Raw genomic sequence first — 26698 nt, 5'->3', positions numbered from 1 at the left:
CAATTCAAGAAGAGGCATAGATAGAATCGCCTTGTGGTCAACTGTCATTGAATAGACATCTGACAGATTATGTCAAGGTTATAAAATGATTATTATTATTACCAGGTCATGTTATAACACAGCTGGAAATCGTGGATTTTCTGATAAAGACTAGCTAGCCTCTTTGACAGACAAAACAGCAGAAACTATGTTAGGTGCGCTCGTGCTGCATTTTTGTTTTTGTCAAACAGGAGACACCCACCCACCAATCAGAGGTTAGAGATTCTGCAGGAAGGTTGTGCTCGATTTCATTAGCCCATTTGAGCCTGTTCATTAGTGTACAGCATCCATCCTCTCATTGCTTGTGTAAAAAAAAAAAGGTAGAATATTAGATTTGAGGATGAAACGATAGGGTGGGGCAAGTTTTGGGGCAAAAAAGGTCTAGCTTCGCCACTGTTTGGTAGCCATAGTTGTGTGTGGTGTTGAATTATGTATCTGTTGTTTAACATCCCAACGCACCATGATCTCCTCCGAATGATATAGCAGATGACCCAGGAGGATAAAAGTTAATTTAACATCTATAGCCCTGGGGAGGTCATGTTCTGGCTAATCTGTTTTAATATAGACGTGATGCCCTCGCGAAATGCTTGGATGTATTCCTCACCACTAACATACTGTGTAGGTCTCCAGAGAGGGACATAATCCTAGACAGACACAGTTCTTATCTCAATCTTGATTGTGAAGATTTTGAATTGCTATGTAGGTTGGCTTTTTAGATGTAAGATGATTCAAGTGAGTTGGATTTCACTGAATGAGATGAAGAGATAGAGATGAAGAGAGCTATAGAGATAGGGTGAAATGGAGAGAGAGAGGTTTAGAGGTAGGGAGAGAGCTTTAGAGATAGAGAGATGGAGAGAGATATGGAGATAGAGAGGTTTAGAGATAGGGAGAGATGGAGAGAGCTTTAGAGAGAGATGGAGAGAGAGAGAGATAGAGAGACCAACAGCGGTGTAGACACAGGTCTTTATTACTGATCAGGCGGTATGGCCTCTGCTTCTCCAACAAGGCGAAACATCTTTCCGTTTGGAAAGGCGAGACTTTGTCAATCACACAACACGTTGATGTACAGACAGAAGGCGGCCAGGAGAGACGGCTCTGGTAGACTAGCTTTAAAGAAAGATGTGCTTAAATTAATTTAATCTGGTCGTTGGAAATACATAAACATGACATTCTGCAAAAACTACATTCAAGGGGAGACCAACTCTTCTGCAAGCGTCTAGTTCGTTCAAAGGCAGGCCGGGGAGTGCAGAATTAAATTTCTTTGATCAGTATCAATTATTAAAAGAAGCAAAATTAAACTTGCATCATATTTAATTAGCTCCAGGAGAGAACACTGCTACGGGGCGTTAAAGCTATTAATCTTTATGGAACTTGAGTGCGATGCATTGGTTGCATTTTGCTTTTTAAAAACAATCCATAGAACACATGTGATCCGATTATGCATAATTCAAAACTTGATGTGATTAAATTATTGTAAAATATATCGACTGCGTAGCATAAGCGCTCAAAGTCTGTACTTTATTACCAATTTGCCTTATTCACCTTGCGGCAGTCCTGGTTCTGCTCGACGGGGAACTCGACACAATTAGAGCGGGCGTCTAGAACCTAGGCGGCCGCAGGGCAACTCGGGACGAAACAACCATCGCGCAAGCACACACACCTTAACAACGCGTCACGCGACACACAGACCTAGTCTCACCTTCTCCTACAGCAGCACTAACGAGATAAATACTGATGTCTTTGGGACGGAATAGAAGATTTACATATTATGTTTCCTACACTGGGTTGGTCTGAATGTCTATATCTCATCATGTGACCTGCTCCCCAGATAGCCCCTCCCCCTCAACTAGGCCCCTCCCTTCATCCAGTTAGGCCCCTCCCCTGGGTTGGACCGGTGCTTCTAATTTCAGGTCGGATTTCTTAGATTGTTGACGGACTGTGCCAGTTCAGAAGGTCAGTCCAGGTTTTCTGCTCTGGAGCCATTGGATGTTGATATATGACGTCATGCCTCAGCCAAACGGTACTGGGTTCGATCCCCAACATCTTCAGCCTAACCTGTAGGCCTCCTAGAGTAGGATGACCCTTCACCCAGCCCACCGTCCTTATATATAAACCCTGGAGCGGACTTTAACTTTGGATCAGGAAGTTCCCCATGCCTTGCTTAGTCATGACTTGTAAAACCGCTCTGATTGGCTAGCTCATTTTTCCATCTGGGTTTTACCGGACCCACTGACTCTAATCCACGCAATAATCCAGTCCGGGCCCGGGACTTTGACATACGAAACCATCGCCAAGTATTTGATTGGTTGAATTAAGTTTAAGCACGATTTGGAAAACATGGAACGGTAGATCTTGGAAGAAGGGATTTTAAACCTACTGGTCAAACATTTTCTAATTTTCTAAAAAAACAACCTTAGTGACTAGTGCAAATTTATTTATTGGGGATACATATATTAACTACCAACATTCAGTCCTATTCTCCTACGTTTTGTGCATTAAGACATTGAAAGCGTGGTTGTGGAGTCTTTGTTCAACAGACAAAAGGGGAGGTTATAAATAAAGGCACAGAGATTCTATACTCCTCCTCCCTCCTCCGCAGTCCAGCGGAGACTCCAACGCTGTCAACTGTAATCACATCACCGCTGGCGCCTGGAAGCTAGCTACTGCCAGCTAGCCAGCCATTACACCTAGCAACGGTCGCCAGCTCAGGTCAGCTAGCAACTACCAGCTAGCCAGCAACTGTACCTAGCAACGGTCAGCTAGCAACTACCAGCCAGCCCGCTAAATATGTTCAGCTAGGGCTATCCACCGAACTGTCAGGTCATGTGTTGCTTTCAGCCGTCATACCAGTCCAGGTCCTCCTGACCTTACTCCCAACACCTCCCTCTCCCCCTAGCGCTGGTCAGTCACACCCCCCCCCCTTGAGGAGCTTTCTGTCTGGACCCCGCCCTAGTCCGACGACAGGCCAGTGCACACACAGTCACGACTGAAGGAAGAGGAAATGGTGTTTTGCTGTTCGAGTGTGTGTGACGTTGATCAGCCATTACAAGCCATTTCAAAAACCCGCCCATTAGTGACCTCACAAGGGGGCGTGTCCAGCCAGTATGATGGATGGATAAACCGACCAGTGGATACACAGGTGGTATAGTGGGCTGGTATAGGGATCTACACTCCCACTTGGGGTGCCACTGTCGGGGGCACTTTGAACACCACACCGGGTGGGGTGGTAGGGTTTCTTTAATCAGGTTTGCTCAGTGACAAAATAACAGGGAGGCCAGCGCTGGTATCTCAAGACACACACACACACACACACACACACACACACACACACACACACACACACACACACACACACACACACACACACACACACACACACACACACACACACACACACACACACACACCAGCTAATCATGCTAGCATGCTGGTAGAGTGACCTAGCGTCAGTGCTGTAAAAACACCAACTGCTCTCGCTGTAATTAGGGTCTTTAAAGACTTTGGCCTCGAATGTAACAGATCCAAGCGTGCGTCAACTCTCATGGAGCCTAGTTTAGATAGACTCGCCTAGCCAGTGTTCTGTACCAACTGGTAGTCTCTGGTCTACTGATAACCTACCAGTAACCAGCTGGACTGTAGCAACTGGTAGTCTCTGGTCTACTGATAACCTACCAGCAACCAGCTTGACTGTAGCAACTGGTAGTCTCTGGTCTACTGATAACCTACCAATAACCAGTTGACTAACCTACCAGTAACCAGTGGATTGTACCAACTGGTAGTCTCTGGTCTACTGATAACCTACCAGTGGACTGTACCAACTGGTAGTCTCTGGTCTAGTGTTAACCTACCAGCCTACCTGCTGCAGTGCACTAACTGGTAGGCCGAACTACCCATCATACATATGAGTAGACACTCCCCATTGTGACGGGAGTGTGTCTCTAATGGGCTGATCTCTAAATGGGGGCGCTTTTAATATCCTGCTTCCGAATGAACACCCCGGGGCCGTCCAAGTGTGAGCGTAGCGTTGCCCCCCCCCCGCGGTGTCAGTCCTGGCAGCGCCTCTGTGTTTGTGGAGCCGCCTCCGGAGGTGGAATCAGTCTGAGGTCGACTTTCTTGCCATGTTGTGCGTACGCCGGCACCCTTGGTATCACACTTTAAATAGAACCAATCTTTTGGTTTAAGAGCGGGTCAAGGTGCACGTTTCGTGGCCGCCACGTCCACCGGCGTCCGAACCTACATGGCGCTCCATCACTGATCCCGCCGTCACCGCCCCCCCCCCCCCCCCCCCTCGCCGTTCAGCGCGCGGGGGTTCTCTGTGTGAGTTACCGTCGGACCGCAGTAGAGGGTCGCGAGCGAGGGTTAACGTGGGCCCGGTTGTGCGGCTCGCTGACGCCTGCAGCGACGTAGACGGATGTGTTGTTTTTTTTAGCGCTTTTGCAGCCGGCGAATAGACGACAAACACGAGGACACATAACGGGACAACTTGCATACGACCACATACAGGATATTCTTTAGAAAAAACTCTGTAAACCTTCAAAAAGCAAAAGTGTCACTGGAATACGTTTTTTTTACGTGTATCTCACAAAATGTGTTGTTCTTGCCCGTGGCTTCTCGCCACGGCGACACCGACAACAAGGGAGCACGACACGCCGCCGCAGTGTATTCTGGGAGTCGGAGTCCGTATTTACACACGGCGGACCGCCGGACGGAGCCGTTTATTTACAAAGCGTTCCCGTTTTTCCTGCTCCGAGCTTCCCCCTGCCCTGGAGACGCCCGGGGGGAGAGGGGGGGGGACGGGGACGGGGGGGACGCTCAGTACTCCCACTCGTCCGTCTTCAGGTCCAGGTAGCCCAGAATGTTCTGGGCGAACTTGACGGCCTGCTTGCGGGCGGCCTTGGTGCTCTCGTCCCCCTGGGGGTCCACGGCGTCCAGGGCCAGCAGCTGCTTGGTGAGCAGCTCCTCCAGCAGGATGTAGCTCTTGTCGGCGCGCTTGCCCCCGAAGCCCAGCACCTGCGCCTGGAGCTCCGACAGGCTGCCCAGCACCAGCCACACGGCCCGGTGCGCGGGCGGCTCCCCGGGGCCCGTCTGCCGGCGCGCCAGGGCCTCGCGGAGGTCCAGGAAGGTGACCAGCGCCTGCACCTCCAGGACCGCACGGCGGCGCGCCTCGCGGATGCAGGGGTTCTTGGCCGTGTCCACCTGGTCCAGGTGGGTGAGCAGGCTCTGCAGCTCCGCCTTGGGCCGGATCTCGTCCCGGGAGCCGGCGTAGCGCAGCACCTCGCCCCGCAGGTGGGACACGTGGCCGCGCACCGCCTCGATCTCCCGGATGGAGTCGTTCTGCGCCAGGTCGTACCTGGAGAGGCAACGCGCGCACACACACACACACACACACACACACACACACACACACACACACACATTAACATCACTGCACTGGTTAAACCCATCAGGCCGCCACTTCGACTCACTAGTCAGTTGTGAATGACTACTGTGTGTGTGTGTGTGTGTGTGTGTTTCCTGTATGCGTGTGTGTGTGTGTGTGTGTGTGTGTTTCCTGTATGCGTGTGTGTGTGTTTGTGTGCGTGTGTCTCCCATGTGTGTGTGTGTGTGTGTGTCTCCCATGTGTGTGTGTGTGTGTGTGTGTCTCCCATGTGTGCGTGCGTGTCCCCTGCGTCCGTCCGTCCGCACCTGCGCGTGTCGTCGCCCTCCACCTCCAGGTCCAGGTGCTTCAGCAGCCCGTTGATCTCCTCCACCACCTGCTTGCGGTAGTTCCTGACGGCCGCGTTGCCCGACACGTCCAGGGCGTCCAGCTCCACCAGCAGCTCCGTCAGCACGCGGGAGAGGTGGGCGCAGCTGTCGCGCCCGCTCAGCCCCATCAGCAGCGCCACCAGCTGGCTGCGGGCCACGCTCACCTCCACCATGGCCTGGTTCACGCGGTGCACCGAGGCGTGCGTGTCGCCCGACAGCGGCAGCGACAGCGTCTGCTGCCGCGTGCGCCCCTCCACCACCGCCTGCACGGCGCACAGCCGCGTCAGGGCGCGGTAGCGCGCCTTGCGCAGCGGCACGCGCCCCTCCGTCTTCACCTGCGTCAGCCGCAGCACCACCGCCTGCAGCGCGTCCACCAGCTCGTCGCCGATCTCGGGCGCGCCGCCCGCCCGCTGCGGCGCCACCACGCCCTCGTCCACCAGCCGCCGCGCCTCCCGGCTCAGCTCCTCGATGGCCAGGCGGGACGGGTGGCGGGCGTTCTCCTCCAGGTAGCGCAGGAGGCCCTCCAGCTCCTGCGCCGCCCGCTTGCGCGCCGCCTGCAGCTCGCCGCGGCCCTCCGTGTCCAGCCCGTCCACGTCCGTCTGCAGGCGCGCCAGCTCGCGCTCCAGCCGCTTGTACTCGCGCTCGTCCTGCAGGCCGCTGAAGGTGCACACCTGGGGCCCCAGCGAGGCCACCTCGCGCTGCACCTCGTACAGCCGGGTCATGGTGGGGTGCTGCGGCTGGTACGGCTGCGGCTGCTGCGGCGGCGGCGGGGGGTACTGGTAGTACTGGTGGTACTGGTGGTACTGGGGGTACTGGGCGTACTGGGGGTACTGGGAGTACTGGGGGAAGGGGCCCTGGGAGGGGTGCGGCTGCGGCTGCGGGGCTGGTTGGCCCTGGGACCCGCCGTGGTCCATCCTCTTGCCTCCATCAAAGGGCTTCCCGAACAGGCTGAGGGGGGGGGGGGGGGGGGGGGGGGAACAGAGGGTCAGAGACACGGCGGCTGGAGGCCCACGCTCGGCACAACTAGCCAGCCAATCAACAGCCACCTGCTCCCACGTCACATGACCAGAGACGAGGCTCGCTGGTTCAATTCCCTGCTCTGACCAGGAGGGGGTGGTGTCTGGGCTGGTTGACACCAACACGCATGGGTGAATGTGTGTGTGTCTGGGTGAATGGGTGAATGTGTGTGTGGCTGGGTGATTGTGTGTGTGTCTGGGTGAATGGGTGAATGTGTGTGTGTCTGGGTGAATGGGTGAATGTGTGTGTGTCTGAGTGAATAGGTGAATGTGTGTGTGTGTGTCTGGGTGATTGTGAGTGTGTCTGAGTGAATGGGTGAATGTGTGTGTCTTAGTGAATGGGTGTATGTGTGTGTCTGAGTGAATAGGTGAATGTGTGTGTGTGTGTCTGGGTGATTGTGAGTGTGTCTGAGTGAATGGGTGAATGTGTGTGTCTTAGTGAATGGGTGTATGTGTGTGTCTGAGTGAATAGGTGAATGTGTGTGTGTGTCTGGGTGATTGTGAGTGTGTCTTAGTGAATGCGTGAATGTGTGTGTCTGAGTGAATGGGTAAATGTGTGCAGCATGAAGTGAGGAGGGTTTATAGACAAGCCATCTCTTCTCAAATCATCAAATCACAATCTTGTACAACATTTTCCATAGAGCAGGCCTTGATGTGTGGGCTGGTAACACTCCCTTTTTAACAAACTTAGAACTAAGACACTCTGAAACATAATAATTGTCAAAAGGTTAAGCAATCACAGTGCCAGGACAAATGGAGTTTTTTTTTGGTTCAGCCATCGCTCGACATTGTGTTGTAATGCGTTTCCCATTCTTCGGCCGGAACCAGACCTGTTTCCCCCCCAGAGCAGACGCCTCCCTGCCGGGCCAGACAGAGCTGCTCTGTACCCCCCCTGCTGTCCCTGATCTCAGAGGCCCGGCCCGTTCGTTGTGTTGTGTTATAAACATGCAGGTCGGTCCTCCCTTTAGCTCCGGACTGCCGGTGCCCTTCCTGTGTTCCTTGTCATTCCTCGTTGTTGCGACCGTTCGGATTAGCCGACGTGGCCATGACAACCGCGCGGCCGAGCGCGAGTTCAACACTTGACACGGAGAACAGGACCGCCCCTCGATGTCCGGCCGGGCCGACAGTCACCGATTAAGATGACCCACATGCAGAGCCCTGCGTCACAGACATGACAACCAGGACGCTCGTCAGGGCGCAGGCCCGGCTGGCAGACGGACGACCACCGAGATACAGCCCCGTGCTAGTGGTCTATCAGAGGCAGGACCCTCAGCCCCAGACTAGGCTGAGAACACAGACACACCCCCCCCCCCCCAGACCTCTCCTCTCTACCCCCAAACCTTCTCCTCACTCCCCGATAGGCTCACTCCCCCAAACCCTCTCCTCACTCCCCCAAACCTCTTCTCTCTCCCCAAAACCACTCCATACTCCTCCAAAACCTGTCCTCACTCCCCCAAAACGTGTCGTCCCTCCCCGAAAGGCTCACTCCCCAGAACCTCTCTTCACTCCCCCAAAACCTCTCCTCACTCACCAACCCAACGCTCCCCTCCCTCCCCCATACCTCTCCTCTCTCCCCTCTACCCTGACTCCCCCAAACCTCTCCTCCCTCCCCCGTACCTCTCCTCACTCCCCCAAAACCCTCACTTTCCCAAACCTCTCCTCACCCCCCAAACCCCTCTCCCACCCTCCCCCATGTCAGGGAAGACAGAAGAATGACACCCTGACATTCTCTCCCCAGCCGTTACAGTCACCCTGATGGAAACGAGGCAGAAGAACGAAGGACGAAGGACGAAGAATGAAGAAGGCAGGGGAGGACAATGAACCGCAGAGCGGTCGCTACCGGGAGAGCAGCTCTGCCCGCTCAACCGGGACCTGAACCCAGCAGCCGGCAGCCAGGAGACGGGAGTGTAGCGTTACATCACGATGACCCGCCACAATACACCGCGCTCACCCTCCGGAATGTTCAGGGCCTGCTGGAATGTTCTGGAGGCTTGGAGGCCGGCCATAGAGGTGGCATAGCAGGCCTGACCCCCCTTCCAGCAACACAGCACGTGCTAGTGAACCACTAGTGGCCCTAACCCTTTGTCCCGTCTACAGCACAACCTAGTGAGCCACGAGTGAGCCACTACTAGCCACAGAGCCCTCTGGCCTGTCTACAGTACAGGCTAGTTGACTAGCCACTAAGCCCTCTATCCTGTTGACTGAGATCCCCGTCGCTGTGCTGGACGTGAAGAGCGATGAAATACAATTCAATCTCTACCTCTTGGGTCATGTGACCCGCCCTGTTGGCTCATGTGATACTATAGAGTGCAATACCTTGTTCATATTCACGAGAATGATGTTATTTCCCTCCTTGTAACAAGCGTCTATAACACTAACAGAGTGGGCTGTCCTTGGCTGCAGGCATGCAGGAGCACAAAGGAACTGCAGAACCAAAGGATCCTGGTTCCTATTCCTCCTGGCTCCACGACAGCGTGTCAAAATAAAAGCGCACAATTCTGATTTAGGGCCGATCTGAGTGGCGGTTCCAACGCTCAGCCACTTGTTGTCGGTGGAGTGTTTGCGAAGCCGATAGGATTAGGAAGCCTTGTTGGCTGGGGGGTTGTTATGTAAGAGGGAGGTGGCGGGGACCGCTATCTCGGGAGCCGAGGAAACCAGGGAGATAAGCCTGGACGGGAGCGGGTTGAGCCAGAACCCTCACACAGAGACGGGGTTAAACCACCTGTTCCAGATCCCCGTGGTTCGCGTGGCAACATTGTGAAACGTTCTCGGTTCTCCTCTCCCTGTCTGCTCCATTAGCCTGGTTCTAATGTCCCCATCAGTGCACATCTGCAGCAGCAAGCTGACGTTTCATCGAGGTCTGGTCTCTGGTCTTTAGAGACCAGCTCCAAAATTTAATCAGCCCTAGACTAACTCCAAAATGAACGAACGTGATCTAATAAATCAGTAATACTAGAAGTGGGGAAACCAAGTCATGCATCAAGTGAACATTCCTAGTCCCCTGGGAGAGGACTAGGGGGCGTGTGTGTGCCACACACACACACACACACACACACACACACACACACACACACACACACACACACACACACACACACACACACACTAAAGTGATTCAGTCAAAGCGGACCAGGGTTGCTTAGAAACCTCCTTGTCGAACATTTTCAGTCCCGATCGAAAGCCTTCTTCCATTTAACGCCAACATAACCCGCTAGTTGAAGTGAATGCAACAGCAAACGCTTTGCGCATTGTGCGACCGTAGGTGCGGAATCTATTCGTCCAACAAGCAACATAGCCTTATGCATATCACAGCGTCACATATTTGTTTAAGCCGTTGCAAAGGTAGTCATTACACACAATAAGCCCGTGTCGGCTGCGCACCATCCTGGAGGGAGACAAGACGAGCCGAGTCGCTCCGCCGCACAGGAACGCCTCCCCGAAAAAACGCATTTCACGCCTCACCTTTTCAGCACTCCAAACACATTCGCGCACATGTTGGAGGATGTCTGTTTCCATCCGCTAAAGGCGACCCGGGTGTGTGTCGGTCCGATCCACAGAGACGGTTCGGGCGGGTTTGATATCTTCTCCTGTGCGCCTCGCCGCGCCGTGCGGAACACTGCGGTGCGCGTCGCCCCTCCCACTGAATCGCGATCCCGACTACACTACTCACTTGTCTTACACAATGTATATAGTGCTTCTTCAAACACCAACATGATATATACTGTTAACATACTGCGTGTAGCCATGACTACCGATCATCCACTAAAAGGGTAACGTGTGTGAGGGCGACACAGAGAACGTCTCTCTCTCTCTCTCTCTCTCCACGTCCACAGGAGTGCAGGGACTAGCATCGTCTCCTTGCTGCTAGGTTCCGACGCCGATCAGCACCTAGATCCGCCTCTTAAGGCTCAAATGCTTTGGAAGAGTAACTCACATGAAGGCAGTAAACATGATCTAGTAATCTAGTTCGAATCTTACCTGCATAACCACCGGACAGCCATCTGTCTTGTCCTCAAACGATGCGCAGCGCTCACTAAAGATAAACATTAGCCTAGCTTCGGTTGCTAACTACTTTACTCCAGAACCATGATCACGCACGGAGTTTTCCCTTTACGGCTCATTAAAATACTGGCGTTTATAGCCCACTTTACAAAATCAGCGTTCAAATCATAATTCAACAATTAAATCAAATTACAATATCAGATATATTTATGCCAATATATTAAATGTAACATGTAAATGGACGGTTTCAAAAATCGCAGAAAGGGGAATGTTTGGGTCGTCCAACATATTCAGCGTTTGACGTCACGGCGTGTCGCCTGGAAGCGGACGTCAACACAAACCTCGCCGTGGTCAAACAGAGGCCGTCTGAGTCATTTCTTATTAAACGACGGATCGAGAATTAGTATTTTAAATGGCAACCAAAACAGTGCGACGTCTGTTACGAGGTCCGTCCTACAGTAGAGCCGAAGGTCACCTGCGACCCTGTAACCATGCAGAAGCACCCCTGAACCGTGGCTGCGCCTCAGTCCAACACACCGCTGGCCAGGAGTCCCCAAAGGTATGGAAATGTATGTCTTTATGCTGCTGAGAAAGTGTAAACGGTAAAATATTATCCCCAAAGGACGGGTTCAGACGTGATGAACATGCATAATGTGTAGACGGTCAATACAGCAGTATACAAGACTGTACGCAAAGGATCACGTTTAAACTTTGAAATTGTTACAAAACATACCAGCCGTTACGAAACCTATCACCCTTTAAAGTTTGTTTCCCAGTAGACGAGCCAAACCTCATGATAATCATGTGACCCAATAATCTGAATACTAGCTCTGAGAAGTCTCTCTCTCTCTCTCTCTCTCTCTCTCTATATATATATATATATATATATATATATATATATATATATATATATATATATATATATATATGAGGGTAGTCTGTCACGGTTAGTTGTGCACTGATCATAAACTGAGCGTTCTGTAGAAGAGGTCCTCCGAGCTGAATGATTATATAAAGGGAAAGACAAGGAATCTGTCTGTGAGAACGGACGAGTGATGGTCTTTTGGAGTCCTAATCTTGAGAAGGGACCCCAGACAATTTGTATGCAGTTATTATGTGACCATATGTGGTGTGTGTTGCATATGTGTGTGTAGTTTTAGGTCAGCAGAGTGTGTATGTGTGTGTAGTACCTACAATGGTCGTTGTTTGCCCTATTTATCGGCCAGAGCAGATAGGTCCCTGGTGTGTAGGTCTTCTGTTATCAGGGTCCGAGGGAGAGGCTGTAGTATCTCGGGTAGCACGGCAAGACACTGGCTCTAACCTCTCATACAAACGTTTAGTGTGTGTACAGGGCTCGGGTGGCATGTTGTTATTGGACACCCAGCTAAGGACTGTGTTCGCAGCCTCCCGTCTACCTGTAGGCCTGGTATAGCAGGATGCCCTGACGACTACTGCTCCACAGTGACATCGCATTTAATAAAACATCAAATGACGAATTTATGATGAATAGTATAAGTTGACACATAACTTTGTTGCAGACTAAAATGTGAGTTTAAATGTCAGTCAACTTGTGTGTATGTGTTGTTCATTATTATTCTATTCTCCATTGATAATGAAGGGAGTTTTTTCATGCCCTTTGGGGGGCTAAGGTTAGGGGGGGGCACACGTATATGACCTGGAAGCTCCTTGAGACTGGAACTGTGATTAGGGGCTTCACAAACTAAATGGACTTGACTTGACCATGGTTTTCTGTTTGGGTCGAAAACGTTCTGCTGCATTAAGTGTAAAGTACTGTACCTTATCGCACCCTAGCGTCTCTTTCAGATAGACTTACTGTGTGTCATCCTCCGTGTGCAGAGCTCCGCCTTCCAACCGGCACCAGACTCCACACATGACTGGATTGGTCCGCCCAACAGGCTGTCAAACATCCGGCCAATCACGTACCACGTCCCCGCCCAGGAGTCGGCCCTGGAGGAGAGGCTGCGAAGGCTGAGGCAGCAGACGGAGGTCTGGAACCACGAGTTCTGGGCCCACCAGAACGTGGCCTTCAACAAGGTAGGGTGAGGGCGTCCGGCTCCTGGGCCGTACCCCGACCTCAGCTCAGTGGTTCATGTGGGGTGTCTGTGGGTCTGTTGTCCATGTCATTGTCTGTGTCAGTACTCATGAGGTTGTCTGTAGTCCTGTGCTCCATGTTATTGTCTGTATGTCTGTTCTCATGTTATTGTCTGCATGTCTGTACTCATGTTATTGTTATTTGACAAATTGTCAGAATCTGTTGTTATGGAAAAGGATGAAATACAATAAAAACAATATTCTTTAGCTTTTCATTTGCTGATGTGACTTTCAAATCATTTTGAGAACCATTTAGTTAAATCTTCATAGAAATCCATGTTGCCCTCTTGGTCAAGCTGCTTCATACTTATAAAATCACCAGTAATTCCTCACGTCACCAGCAGAGAGCACCATTGTACAAGGAACTTATTGTCACAAGTCTGTAAAATTGTGGAGCAGCTTTGGAAAGATGCCTGAATAAGTGAACTTTGTCCATGTTTGTCTCTTCAGGAGAAGGATGAGTACGTCAGCTCCCAGCTGAAGGCCCTGGGCCTGGAAGGCCGGGATCAGCAGGGTGAGACCAGCTTTCCATATCTTACCACGTCACACACGTTTCCACCAGTATCTGGTCTTTTTCTACCCCCAGAGGCGTCCGGATAGGGCAGGGGTTAGGGTTTTGCCCGCAGGGTTCTGGATGCAAAGCCAGATTGCCGCAGTTTACCAGTTGGCATCCTTGAGCAAGATGCCCCCTGAACCCTACCTGCTCCACCTGACACTACTGTCTAACCCCTACCTGCTCCTTAATGACCTGACACTACTGTCTAACCCCTACCTGCTCCTTAATGACCTGACACTACTGTCTTCTAACCCCTACCTGCTCCTTAATGACCTGTCTCTGTACTGTCTAACCCCTACCTGTCCTTAATGACCTGTCTCTGTACTGTCTAACCCCTACCTGCTCCTTAATGACCTGTCTCTGTACTGTCTAACCCCTACCTGCTCCTTAATGACCTGTCTCTGTACTGTCTAACCCCTACCTGCTCCTTAATTACCTGACTCGGTACAGTCTAACCCCTACCTGCTCCTTAATGACATGGGGCTTGAATTGAATGTCTCTTTGGATAGAAGCGTCTGCTAAATTAGTTGAATCTATCTTGTATCTATATTAATCTAGACTGGCGCAATATGTGTCATATATAATTTCATTCAAAGGACCTCTGTCCTTCAAGAAAAAACAGCTCTAGTGCAGAACAATCTGTGACAGGATGTGGAATGCAAAGCGGCCTATAAGTGGAGTCGGTTCAGACAACACAGCTTGTATTGTTTGAAGCTGCTCCTGGATCTGTTCTCAGTTCTGCTGCTCGCCCTCTTCACAGGACGCAAGCACACGCTGGGCAGTGAAGAGATGGCAGTGTTTTACAAAAGCTTCCTGGACACAAACAGGACCAGACATGCAAATTACAACAAGTGAGTTGTGTGTGTGTGTGCATGTGTGCGTGTGTGCATGCGTGTGCGTTTGTGGGGGTTTCAGTTTGATGTGACTGGTGGGGTCCAGTGAGTATTCTTGGGGACTGATGCAAGGGGTGTAGATTTGGGTGGGGACCAGGGGACGTGTCCCCACCAATGTCAAATGACGACTGAAATGTCCCCCAAAAAATATTCTGGATGAAACGGATAAAAAAGCTCCTCATGCGGTACACAAAGGGTTAAATTCCCACTTCAGTACCGCCTCCCAACTCACGTCTTTCGTTTTTATACCCAGCCGGTTCGGTCGCGGCTCCTCGTAAGGAAAGTTCCTCTGCGTCTTTCTCGTGTATCGCATCATCTCTCCCCGTCTTCGTTCAATGCGCCTGCATCACCTTCTCTCCCACGATGGTCAGAACCTCAGTCAGTGTAAAAGCGCTGACCAAGCCGGGAAAAAGGCGCTCATAAGACGGGCATATTTGGCAGTGTAGAAACGTCTTTTGAGACAGATCTTTTTTATAATTTAATAGGTGGACGGAATCTTTGTCTTTGCTTACCAAGCAGATGTGTACAATTGGAATGGTGCTATACTAAATGTTTTACTGCATATGCATCAGTAGATAATGCATCAAACAAAGTTAAAGTCAGGCGTGCATCAAACGTTATTTCAGTGTGTGTGTGTGTGTGTGTGTGTGTGTGTGTGTGTGTGTGTGTGTGTGTGTGTGTGTGTGTGTGTGTGTGTGTGTGTGTGTGTGTGTGTGTGTGTGTGTGTGTGTGTGTGTGTGTGTGTGTGTGTGTGTGTGTGGAACCTACGCCCTTGGCTGATGGAACTTTGTGGGGACCAATGTGGTTTGTTCGACCTTTTGAAATCACAGCTAACTTTAAAAAGTTTGGAGCGAGAGTCTCCATTGATGTGAATGGTAACTTTATGTTAACTTAATCTCCCTGCTGTAGAGTCATGGTGTTATTGTAGCACACCATGTAGGGGGTCTCCTTAACACCAGTAGTACAGGCGCTAGCACACTTCTGTTGTATTTAGGGGATTTTGCAACCATTCATTCACACATCCACACACCGACGGGGGAGTCAACCGCGCAATGCGACAGCCAACTCGTCGGGAGCAGTCAGGGTGAGGGTGTCTTGCCCAGGGACACTTCGCCCCCCCCCCCCCGTCTGATCGCAACACCTGAAGTCCATCACCTGAAAAGACCCCTTTCTCAAATCTTGTCACAGTATTAATTACTATGTTTGTTTTGTGCTCTAGGGAATGGTACCGACGGAATTTCCGCATCACCTTGCTAATGGGCCGCGTGGCGCTGACCAACGCCTGGAAGACCGTCACCAACAGAACCCCCAGTAGTTCGCCCTCATGATGAAACAATTAAAGCGTTCTGCCTCGCAGCTACTGTCTGCCTGTTGTGTTTTTATGTGAGGAGGGAGAATGAGCGCACACACACCCACACGCAGACCAGGAAAAGCTCCACACCGCAATAAGTTGAACTAGTCTTTACTTCTAAATGTGTATATTGCTGTTGGGGGGGAAACGGCTCACCTTTAATCCCATACCAGCACCATCGTGAAACCACACGGTGGGTAAACTGTAATTCTACTTACTCTGTTATAACTGTTATTATCGTTGGGTTTATAAACAGCAATCTGGGGTACCGTGTAAATCCACAACATAGTCACGCCTGCATGTTTAAAACACCTTGTCCACAATTCATAATGGAATCGATCCCTGGAACCTGTTGCTTCATGTTATGAATTCACATTATTGGGGTAAACCGCAGGGTATTTCTCAAATCAGGTGCTTCAACGAGATCAATCGATGCATCGGCTGTAATCTCTGGGTTGACGTCATTATCTGGGAAGAGACTGGGGGGTGGGGAGGGGGGTGTGCGCGCAGCCGCAGTGGAGCCAGCGGACTAGCGAGCTGTCAACCCCTCCGCGGTCTGCGTCTTCACTCTCCTTTCTCACCTGCTTCTAACGGGATCCTATTATTAAGACGGTCCCGCTGGGGGGTTACACTCGACCCGGGACAGACAACAACCTCACTCGGCCTGCTGAGGGACAGCAGCTAGCTATGTAGCTCGATGCTAGCCGCGCGTCAGAAGCGACTCCTCCGCGGTTTACCCCGAGAGACGACATGATCTCCTGCTGACCAGGTCCAGGTCTCTGAGCGTCCGGGCGCACGGTGTGGTGATAGTACGGGTCTACGGAAACGACATAAAGAGTTCGTATCGTTGTATTATACCTGAGGTCAGAGGTCAAGGAACAGACGCGACCGGTTCCGCTGGCGGCGGACGTCCTGGAGAACGGTAAGCGGCTCCGTCTAACCCCCGCGCCCCGGCGCACTTCCACCCTAACCCTGGAGCTCAGGGGAAGTGTTGTCAGTGGTCATGGTGTGTGGGACATGTGGACTTGAACATGTTTCTTTGGTTCTCTTGTGTTACTGGATGCGGGACGTCCAGGTCCAGGTCAAGGTCCGGGTCCTGTCTGTGGATGTGGGATGGTAGCATGTGTTCCGGGATGTAGACGGAGCCTCTGCGGTGTGAAGGACTCAAAGTGTCCCGACTGGTCCTGCAGGTTAATCCGTGTTGTGGGGAGGAGATATGCGGAATGTAATCCGTGTGGTGGATCTGGTTCTGCCTGGTAGTGGATCTGGTTCTGCGTGGCGGACCGGAGCCGTGTGGACGGGTTCTGTTCCACAGTGAGGCAGATTTCCCCATAAATCAACTCTCTCCTGTGTTTGAAACTCTGCCAAACATGTGCCTTTAGAAGATCTCTATGAGATCCAGTATATTCACGGTAAACTGCATTGAGTGGCCAACCTATCGTGGACCTGTGTATTACATGTAATACTTGTGTGTTTACTGAGTAATATCGGCAGCAGTGAAATATATATATTTTTTTAATACCAAAATGAAACCAAGAGTTTCAGATGTGGAGTTCAGGAAGTCAGCCTCGGTTCAAAACCCGAATCTTGCCGATCTGCCAGTAACCGTCCACCCTGGTCGGGATTAGGGTGCTGTACAGGACAACATAAACCTGGTTTCTCTTCTTTGCATTTTTGGGATTAAAGGGAATCCAAGATTTGACGTCACATACATTAAATTTGATTAAATGTGTCTAGCGTTATCTTCTGCTGGTTTGGTTTTGGAATATACTATATCTGAGGCATGTTGACACTATAATATATAATAATTAGTTTCCTTGTTTTAATTGTATCTAAAACATAATATACAGATTGTTATTTTACACTGTCTCTTTTAATCCCATATAGCACAGGTAGACAATGTAGAAGTTGGTGTAATAAGACCTCTGTTAATACACCTTATACACCTAGTACACCTAATACTTCTGTGTATAGTGCTGTCACCCAATACTTCTGTATTAGGTGTAATACAGAAGTAATACACCTTATGGCGGTGTTAGTATAATCCTTCACTTTAACCGTCTATAACCTCATACCTAAACTAAACCATCTTTCTCCTAACACTAAACTAAACCATCTCTAGCCTGACACTAAAGTTAGCCGTCTATAACCTAACACCTAAGCGTTGTCATTTCTAGCCTAAGACCTACACAAAGAGCTGTAAATGTAACATCATTGATCTAGGGGCTAAATGCATTTCTGATGCACCCTGGGATACCAGTGCCACTGGGAGTCGCGTGATGGGGCCTGTGCGCATGTGGTTGGTATTCCGCGCGGGGAGCTCGCCGGCTTGCGTGTGTGTGTGTGTGAATGCGCTGTGTGTGTTGTGGAGACAACAACACAGCCACAGTGGGTCCCAGTGTAGCCTCCACACACACACACACACACACACGCACACGCACACGCACGCACGCACACACACACGCACACACTTCAAACGTTTCACTTGTAACGACTGAACGTAAACATTGCCAGATAGGTAACAACTCTCCCCCTGGGTTGTGGTGTTTAATCTGGTCTGTCTCCATGGCAACGGCAAGCTCCCCTCAGTCTGACTGACACAACCTCATACTACCTTAGGGACCACTTGTTGTTGCCTTCATGTTTTTCCACCTGTCGGCCGCTGGTTCATCTCCTCTATCTGCTGGTCCATCTCTACTGCCTGCTGGTTCATCTCCTCTATCTGCTCTATTAAATAATAATAGTGCTGTCATGTGGCACGACTGCTAGAGATGATGTTAGATTCCTTAATCAGCAACAGGACAAGTATTCCACAGTTACGGCTGCCAAGGGAAGATCTGCTGTCTGGAGCTTGCGTCAGCAACCAAGACAAACACAACACCAGACACCTGGAGCTCACCACTGGTACTGGTGTCTTGGTGGACCTGGCATAGATGGTTCCACCGGGACACCAGTGCTGCTGTTGTCTTGTTTTAAAGCAGAACCAGTGGGTAGAACCATCTACGGGTCCATGTGTTCTGTAAGTGGAAGGTCCATCTCTGTGTACCAGCCAGCTCACAAACAGACCGCCTGTGATCTGCCGATGTGCAACCTGGTGTTCACCTTTTAGCGAGTGGTCGATGGGTGTCACTTCCTGTGGCCGCCATTTTAAACAAGTCTGTTTTCAACCACCGAAAATAACATTAGTCTGAGTTGGCCTCCTGCCGCACCCCAGTGCATTGTATCTCCTAGTAGTTAGCGGTGGTGCTAATTTTACCTTTTGATATTTGACTATGGAGTCCCATGTAGGCTAGGCGGCGGCGGCCTTCAACAGGCTGGGCTGTAGGCTGATTGGACAGTGGTAGCTCTGTCTCCATCAGCGCTTCCTCCCCCGTCGCGCCCTCCAGGTCCATATGATGAGTACAATGAGAAGATAGAGAGCATGGAGGCTGCTGCTGTCATGTGGGTCACCGCCAGTGGTCATAAACGACCTGCTTCGGCTCATTGTGGTCCTGGAAGAGCGACCGAGTGAGTGCCGAGGTTAAAACCCCTAAGGGCGAGCGCCACCGCTGGTGGACAGAGGGTACTGCAATGGCAACTCATGAGTGGCTCACTGTAACGTTTTATCAAACCATCTGCTGAATGAGATTCGGAGAGTGATTCATTTTTTCCCGGGTTGTATCCTATGTTTGATCACTCACTAGATGATGACGGATCAGGATGAGGATGATTTATGTACAGGAATGTATCCGCTCTGTTTGCTCAGGGACGTAAGGGATCAAGGCAGGGGAGGTGTGTCACTGCACAGTGGGCTGCACCTTTCTGCTCCTGGATCGTATCCACTAAAATGTGATCATTCAAGTACGGCACGAATTCACTGAATGGCAATTGAAAGTTGGAACCAGTTTCCTCAGAGAAAGTGAGCGGTGAACAATCGTCCGCCGGCTCCGGACAGTGTTCTGCTTTGTGTCAAGACCAAAATAAAAGATTTCAGATCGAAACAGGAAGCCGAGGGCTGTGCCTCCTGAGTTTCACTTCAGGTCCACATCAGCCCTTCCCTAAAGCCACCTCAACCCACAGTCAGGTGACCTCGCCCCTTAACCAGTCTGGTCGTGTAGGTACTGGTCTGAGGTGACCCCACTGCCAACCAGTACCCACAAGTACACATTATCTTTGCCATCATCTGTGCTTGCCTGTTTGTTCTTGCTCCAACTGTGTGCAATATGTTTGTTTGTCTTTTTCCCCTTTTTGCCCAGGCCTGCTGTAATTATAAATGTAATGTATTTTATTTCATTTGTTTTACTGTTATGTATTGTAGGTCGTCTGCTGACAACTGGCTGGGGACTACAGCTGGAAATTAGCCAAATAGGCTAAAGCTGCTCCTTCGCAAAGGGGACTGTCCACAAAATTATAAACAAATAAACTAAAACTAAACTACGTGAGCATATTTGGGGGAGGTGAAATCCGTGTAATCTACCAGCTTTCCCACCAGCTCATCAGACTCATTAACCGAGCAAACTAGCTGATGTTGTCATCATTAATTCCGACCCTTATTGACTCGAACCTAGGACCACATATGTACCGTCAACATTTCGATAACAGTCCCAGTAACACTGTAGTAATGGACCAGTATAGGTGAATAGGTGGGAGAGCATTAACCAAACCGCTGTTTGTACAGCGTGTGTCTTGGCGGCCTTCCCCTTGTTTGTCTTTGTGCTCCTGGCCTACTGCTGGCCTCTGCTCCTGGTCCTGGTCCTGGTCCTGGCCTGGTCCTGGCCTCTGCTCCTGGCCTCTGCTCCTGGCCTGCTCCTGGCCTGGTCCTGGCCTGGTCCAGGCCCCTGTTCCTCTCTATGTTTCAGAGAACACGATCGATCAGTTCGTGTAAAGCCTCAAGTCAATAAACGGTAAACAGGGGGAAAACTTTTTATAGCTCTCTCTGGAAATGGGCTGGCTGTTGCTTTTTATGCCTCATTGACACAAAGCAGGGATTTCCGATAATGTGTTTAAGCGGTGAGATTTGATTTCAAAGGGCTTTGGTTTCGCACTAGGAGCCTCTGAGGGGGCCGACTAACGACCCCGACCCAAACATCACAGGTCTGCCGGCCTTAGTCACCTGGCAGCCATCTCGGTCCTTAACGGACCAACCAAGATATAACCAAGATGGCTGCGAGGCGAATGACGCCCACGGTTTTACCCGCAGCCACTGGTTAATGATCCAGGACTAATGGGTTCCAGTACCACAGAGTTCCCTGGCCGAGGGTTGCTGGTTCCGTCCTAGCCCTCTGTTGTGGTGTACTGGAGCAAGGCAGCTGACCCCTCACGGCTCCAGACGAAACGGGTCACGCTGTGCATGGACGACAGCGCCGTGTGTGAATGGATGGATGTGTGAATGCGGGGGGCAGTGGCTCAGGAAGTAGAGCGGGTCGGCCGGTAACCTGAAGGTCGCAATTCGATCCCCGGCTCCATCCCCGGAGTGTCGAGGTGTCCCTGAGCGAGACGCCCTCACCCCGACTGCTCCCGACGAGCCGGCTGTCGCCTTGTGTGGTCGACTCCGCCGTCGGTGTGGGAATGTGTGAATGAATGGTATGCAAGTCGCTTTGGATTAAAGCGTCAGCAAAATCCCCTGAATGTAAAAAGGTCAATGTATGCGTGTAAATCCAAAGCTCCTGGATCCTCTCCAGAGGCTACACAGGTTCGGGATCGTGAGTGAGAAAAACATGATCTCAACCCCGTCTCCGTCCCTCTCTGTGGTGCCCGGGGTGCGAGAGGATGCTCCTGACGAGCCGGCTGTCGCCCTGCGAGGTTGACTGCGCCATCGGCGTGTGAACGTGTGAATGAGTGGTCGCTTTGGATAAAAGCGACAGCACGAATCCCCTTTAATGTAAATGTACATACATGCAGGTCAATTTAACCGCTTCGTCTAAAGGCTACACACAGGTTCTGGATCGTCAGTGAGCCCGACATTAACACCGACCCCTGTGTCCGTCCCTCCGCCCCCAGGATGCGAGAGGACATGTCCACCATGGTGTGTGTGAAGGAGGACGAGGACCCCTCCGGGGAGGACAGGATGTGCCAGGAGGAGATCATCTCCCGGACGCGGCAGGTGATCCAGGGCCTGGACGCGCTGAAGCAGGAGCACCACTCCATCCTGGACGGGGTGCTGGGCACGCTGCGCTGCCTGAAGCAGGAGGAGCAGGCGGTGCTGGTGGAGGAGAAGTCGCTCCTCATCCGCAAGAGTCTGGACATGCTGGAGCTGGGGCTGAGCGAGGCGCAGGTGAGTCGACGGAGCCGCCGCCCCGGTCTCTGGGGAGGGAGGGGCGGGGGCCGCTTGGTTGAAGCTTCCAGGTCCACACAGGAAAGGGCCGGTCCAGGATTTAGACCCAGCCGTCTCTATCGGAGCGTCAAGGTCCACACAGGAAAGGGCCGGTCCAGGATTTAGACCCAGCCGTCTCTATCGGAGCGTCAAGGTCCATACAGGAAAGGGCCGGTCCAGGATTTAGACCCAGCCGTGTCTGTCTGAGTGTAGCGAGACTAGGTTCCACATGGGTAAAGTCCAGTCCAGCATTGAGTACCAGCCCCCTCATAGACAGCTAAAGTCCACACCGGTATTTGCCGTCAGCCCTCTGGACGAGGGACTAGCTAGGAGTAACCGTAGCAACACCTGACAGCAGCTGACTCATGGCAGGACTTTAACTTTCTGAACCTGCAGTTGTTTTATGATTTTATTGCCCGATTCAGTTCTTCCGAAATCGAGGGGAAGATAGCATGATCTGTAGTAGAACGGAGGATCAAACCTGGTGTAGGGCAGAGGAACCTGTAGATGGGGTGTAGTGAGAACCTGTAGATGGTGTAGTGAGAACCTGTAGATGGTGTAGGACAGGAGAACCTGTAGATGGTCTTGTGAGAACCTGTAGATGGTGTAGGACAGGAGAACCTGTAGATGGTCTTGTGAGAACCTGTAGATAGATGTAGTGAGGACCTGTAGATGGTGTAGTGAAAACCTGTAGATGGTCTTGTGAGAACCTGTAGATAGATGTAGTGAGGACCTGTAGATGGTGTAGTGAGAACCTGTAGATGGTGGAGTGAGATTAAGAAGCAGAGAGGGGAATATTGAACCTCTTACTGAATACATCATCACGGAAATCATTATGCGTCTTGAACCAATAAATCAGATTTTATGGTTGGCTATAATATAAAACCAACTAGGCAGTAAAAGTCTTGAGCGCGTCATCGGTGAAAGACGCACCTTCAAGCAGGAAGCCTGCTTTGAAGCCTGGTTGTAATGGGAATGCAAATCCCAGCTGTGCTGGGATTTGCATTCCCATTACAACCAGGCTTCAAAGCGGGAAGGCCGTTGAGGTGGAAGTGCAAATCCCAGCCACACCACTATACCGTACTGTACCGTAGTGTATCGAACCCTCCTGAGCCCGGCCAGTGTAGTGTAGTGGTGATACGTTAGGCCTGGGCGGTTAATCGGATTTTGATCGCGATTTTGATTTTAGCGTCCGTCAAACGATCACACAATTAAAATCATCGAGTTTTTCAATATTTTTTTTGTTTTTGTTTTTGTTTTATAGAAGGGGCAGAACAGCTGGATACATATCTGTTTATCATTTTAGACTGGAACATTTTATTTTTTTACCATTTTGTGGGTTGGTTTTAAGGCAAAATTTCAAAGTTCTCAGTTACAAAAAGAAAATCTGAGAGACATGCTGAATAAATACAACATGTTTTCAAAATCAATTAATCAATCGTTTGGATAATAGTGATTTCAATATTGAGCAAAAAAATCGTGGTTATGATTTTTCCCATAATGGAGCAGTCCTATAATACGCCGTGGGAGAGCTCTACCGTTTGGGCTGTGTTCTCTGCGTAGGAGGAGTGCTGCAGGTGCATGAGTCACAGATGCTGAGTCATCATCTAGCACAGTTTGAACTCCCAGCAGGATAGTTATAGATAGAAGGCATGGTGTTATAAATACATGGCTCCCCTAGCTTCTAACCTCGCCCCCTCCCCCTTTGTCAATATCCTACCCTCTCCCTCCTGTCTCCTAACCTCTACCTGAATGCTTCCTGTCCCCTAACCTCTTCCTCCTCACCACTATCTCCTTTCTCCTAACCTTTACCTTCTACCTCCTTGTCTATCTTGTACCTCCTTGCTAATAACCTTACCTCCTCTTTCCTAACCTCCCCTTCTCTTTCCTAACCTCACCTCCTCGATGCGAACCTTCCCTCCCTCCCCCCTCTCTCCTAACCACACCTCCTTCCCCTCCTCCCCCCTCCCTCCCCCCCTTCCTTCTCCCTCCTCCTCCCTCCTCCCCCCTCCCCTCTTCCCCCTCCTTCCCCTCCTCCCTCCTCCCCCCCCTCCTCCCTCCTTCCTTCTCCCTCCTCCCCCCTCCTTCCTTCCCCCCTCCTCCCCCCGCCTTCCCCTCCTCCCTCCTCCCTCCCCCTTCCCTCCTCCCCCTCCTCCCTCCCCTCTTCCTCCCCCTTCCCTCCTCCCCCTCCTCCCTCCCCTCTTCCTCCCTCCTCCCTCCCCTCCTCCACCTTCCCTCCCCCCCCTCCTCCCTCCTCCCCCTCCTCCCCCAGGTGATGATGGCCCTGTCCGGCCACCTGAGCTCGGTGGAGTCGGAGAAGCAGAAGCTGCGTGCCCAGGTGCGGCGGCTGGTGCAGGAGAACCAGTGGCTGCGGGACGAGCTGGCCAACACGCAGCAGAAGCTGCAGAAGAGCGAGCAGAGCGTGGCCCAGCTGGAGGAGGAGAAGAAGCACCTGGAGTTCATGAACCAGCTCAAGAAGTACGACCAGGACCTGTCGCCCTCCGTGAGTCCAGCCCTGGTGGTCCGGGTCCCCGGGGGGTTCCGAGAGAGACCTCGGTTGTCTGTTCGGGTCCTCCCACACAATCGTGTCCGCTGTGTTTATTTTGGTCCTGGAAATGTCTTAACTCGTCCCTCTCCTCCCCCTCTCCTCCTCGTCTCCTCCTCTCTGTTACCGTCCTCTCTCTCCCCCTTTCCTCCCTCTCTCCTACCCCCCTCCTCCCCCTTTCCTCCTCTCTGTCACCCCCCCCCTCTCTCCCCCCCCCCCTCCTCCCTCCCTCCTCCCTATAGGAGGAGAAGGATGCAGACTCCAGTAAGGAGAGCCTGGATGATCTCTTCCCAGATGAGCAGGACGACCAAAGCCCAGGCAGTAAGTTCTCCTCTTTCATCTCCTCTCTCCTCTCCTTCTCTTCTCCACTAAGCTCCGGTCTCCTCCTCTCTGTGCCTATTGTTTCCTCTCCTCTCCTCTCCTCTCCTCTCCTCTCCTCTCCTCTCCTCTCCTCTCCTCTCCTCTCCTCTCCACCCTAGCCCTGGTTCTGAGTCCTGTGGTCTCTCTCCATGGTACCAGTGTTATTATAGGTTCCTGGTCTCTCTCGTCATGGTACCAGTGTTATTATAGGTTCCTGGTCTCTCTCGTCATGGTACCGTGGTTATTATAGGTTCCTGGTCTCTCGTCATGGTACCAGTGTTATTATAGGTTCCTGGTCTCTCTCGTCATGTTACCAGTGTTATTATAGGTTCCTGGTCTCTCTCTCCATGGTACCAGTGTTATTATAGGTTCCTGGTCTCTCTCTCTCTCTCTCTCTCCATGGTACCAGTGTTATTAAAGGTCCCTGGTCTCTCCATGGTACCAGTGTTATTATAGGTTCCTGGTCTCTCTCTCTCTCTCTCTCTCTCCATGGTACCAGTGTTATTCTAGGTTCCTGGTCTCTCAATGGTACCAGTGTTATTATAGGTTCCTGGTCTCTCCATGGTACCAGTGTTATTATAGGTTTCTGGTCTCTCCATGGTACCAGTGTTATTCTAGGTCCCTGGTCTCTCCATGGTACCAGTGTTATTATAGGTTCCTGGTCTCTCCATGGTACCAGTGTTATTATAGGTTCCTGGTCTCTCCATGGTACCAGTGTTATTCTAGGTTCCTGGTCTCTCCATGGTACCAGTGTTATTATGGTCCTGTCACTCTGGGACCCAGTGACCCAGTTAGTTCCCTCGCGTTCCTGACCTCCGCGACCTCCCTTGTCCCACAAGTCCCAATGTTCCGGAACATTCCTAGACTCTCGCCATCTCCGGGAACCCTCGTTGCCTCCCCCACATCTCCCGTCTCCTCTCAGTAATACCACCTGGTTTACAGCAGGTCAGGGGGGGGGGGGGGGGAAGAGAGAAGATAAGAGGGAAGAGAAGAGGAGAGGGAAGGGAAGAGGGAAAAAAGAGGAGAGAAGAGGGAAGAGGAGAGAGAAGATAAGAGGAGAGGGGAGAGAAGAGGGAAGGGAAGAGGGAAAAAAAGAGGGAAGAGAGAAGATAAGAGGAAGAATATGAGAAGAGGGAAGATAAGAGGGGAGGGGAGCGAAGAGGAAGAGGAGAGGGAAGGGAAGAGGGAAGGGAAGAGAGAAGATAAGAGGAAGAATATGAGAAGAGGGAAGAGGAGGGAAGGGAAGAGGAGGGAAGGGAAGAGGAGAGAATGGAAAGAGGGAAGAGAAGAGGGAAAAGGGAAGAGAAGAGGGAAGAGAGAAAGAAGAGGGAAGAGAAGAGGGAAGAGTAGTCAAGAGGGAGCGTGAGGGACGGAGCTCTCCGACAAAGGGGGGATGAGAGACGACAGAACGATGAGAGACGACAGAACTGTCGTCTCTCATCCCCCTTTGTCGGAGAGCTCCGTCCCTCACGCGCCCTCTTGACTACGGCGTGTTGCCGCTGCTTTCTCTTGTTTCCCTTTCCCACCGTGGCCCGGCTGGGGGTCCGGGGGCCTGAGCAGCTCGGTCGGAGCCACCACTCCGTAACTCACGGCCTCGTTGTTGTAGGCTGGCCAGCGGCCAGACTAGGAGCCTCTCGTCAGGCCAAAGTACACCATGAAGCTCCTGGTGCCCCCCTCTGGCTCTCTGTCTGTCTGGGTCTCTGTCTGTCTGTCTCTGTCTGTCTGTCCGTCTGTCCGTCTGTCTGTCTGTCTGTCTGTCTGTCTGTCTGTCTGTCTGTCTGTCTGTC

At 51.5% G+C, this 26698-nt stretch overlaps 3 protein-coding genes across 9 annotated transcripts; 2 read left to right on the top strand and 1 right to left on the bottom strand.

Annotated features, from left to right (window-relative positions):
- Window positions 1-2456: 2456 nt before the first annotated feature.
- bag5 (BCL2 associated athanogene 5) lies at window positions 2457-12234 on the bottom strand. 7 transcript variants are annotated; one of them, XR_009525596.1, is made up of 4 exons: window positions 11997-12234; window positions 5725-6732; window positions 3884-5389; window positions 2457-3837 (listed from the first exon to the last, which is right to left on the bottom strand). XR_009525596.1 is itself a non-coding variant. In XM_060051531.1 (3 exons), exons 1-3 carry the CDS (start codon window positions 10292-10294, stop codon window positions 4852-4854), a joined length of 1578 nt encoding a protein of 525 aa, XP_059907514.1. In that variant the 5' UTR covers window positions 10295-10476; the 3' UTR covers window positions 2457-4851. The 7 variants fall into 7 exon arrangements, 1 of the variants encoding a protein (XP_059907514.1); XR_009525595.1 differs by lacking the exon at window positions 11997-12234 and adding an exon at window positions 10779-10919; XR_009525593.1 differs by lacking the exon at window positions 11997-12234 and adding an exon at window positions 10263-10476 and having other exon boundaries at window positions 2457-3761; window positions 3838-5389.
- On the top strand, window positions 11215-15719 carry LOC132457394 (cytochrome c oxidase assembly factor 8). Its single transcript, XM_060051692.1, has 5 exons — window positions 11215-11361; window positions 12660-12857; window positions 13365-13428; window positions 14231-14321; window positions 15583-15719. The coding sequence occupies exons 1-5, from the start codon at window positions 11215-11217 to the stop codon at window positions 15689-15691; spliced, it is 609 nt and encodes a 202-aa protein (XP_059907675.1). The 3' UTR covers window positions 15692-15719.
- Window positions 15720-16210: 491 nt separating this feature from the next.
- Window positions 16211-25045, top strand: klc4 (kinesin light chain 4). Its single transcript, XM_060051659.1, has 4 exons — window positions 16211-16636; window positions 21694-21967; window positions 24279-24509; window positions 24794-25045. The coding sequence occupies exons 2-4, from the start codon at window positions 21695-21697 to the stop codon at window positions 25028-25030; spliced, it is 741 nt and encodes a 246-aa protein (XP_059907642.1). The 5' UTR covers window positions 16211-16636; window position 21694; the 3' UTR covers window positions 25031-25045.
- The last annotated feature ends 1653 nt before the right edge of the window (window positions 25046-26698 follow it).

This window comes from Gadus macrocephalus, chromosome 5, assembly GCF_031168955.1.
Source record: "Gadus macrocephalus chromosome 5, ASM3116895v1".
Lineage (NCBI taxonomy): Eukaryota > Metazoa > Chordata > Actinopteri > Gadiformes > Gadidae > Gadus > Gadus macrocephalus.
This window is presented reverse-complemented; position numbering and strand designations above follow the sequence as displayed.

Coding starts and splice junctions, on each gene's coding strand:
- bag5 (XM_060051531.1), bottom strand. CDS start 10,294: ATGTGCGCGAATGTGTTTGGAGTGCTGAAAAG. Junction 6,733..10,262: donor GTGTTTGGAGTGCTGAAAAG/GTGAGGCGTGAA, acceptor CCCCCCCCTCAG/CCTGTTCGGGAAGCCCTTTG. Junction 5,390..5,724: donor GAGGGCGACGACACGCGCAG/GTGCGGACGGAC, acceptor TTGCCTCTCCAG/GTACGACCTGGCGCAGAACG.
- LOC132457394 (XM_060051692.1), top strand. CDS start 11,215: ATGGCAACCAAAACAGTGCGACGTCTGTTACGAGGTCCGTCCTACAGT. Junction 11,362..12,659: donor CTGGCCAGGAGTCCCCAAAG/GTATGGAAATGT, acceptor CTCCGTGTGCAG/AGCTCCGCCTTCCAACCGGC. Junction 13,429..14,230: donor GGAAGGCCGGGATCAGCAGG/GTGAGACCAGCT, acceptor CCCTCTTCACAG/GACGCAAGCACACGCTGGGC.
- klc4 (XM_060051659.1), top strand. CDS start 21,695: ATGCGAGAGGACATGTCCACCATGGTGTGTGTGAAGGAGGACGAGGAC. Junction 21,968..24,278: donor TGGGGCTGAGCGAGGCGCAG/GTGAGTCGACGG, acceptor CTCCTCCCCCAG/GTGATGATGGCCCTGTCCGG. Junction 24,510..24,793: donor ACCAGGACCTGTCGCCCTCC/GTGAGTCCAGCC, acceptor TCCTCCCTATAG/GAGGAGAAGGATGCAGACTC.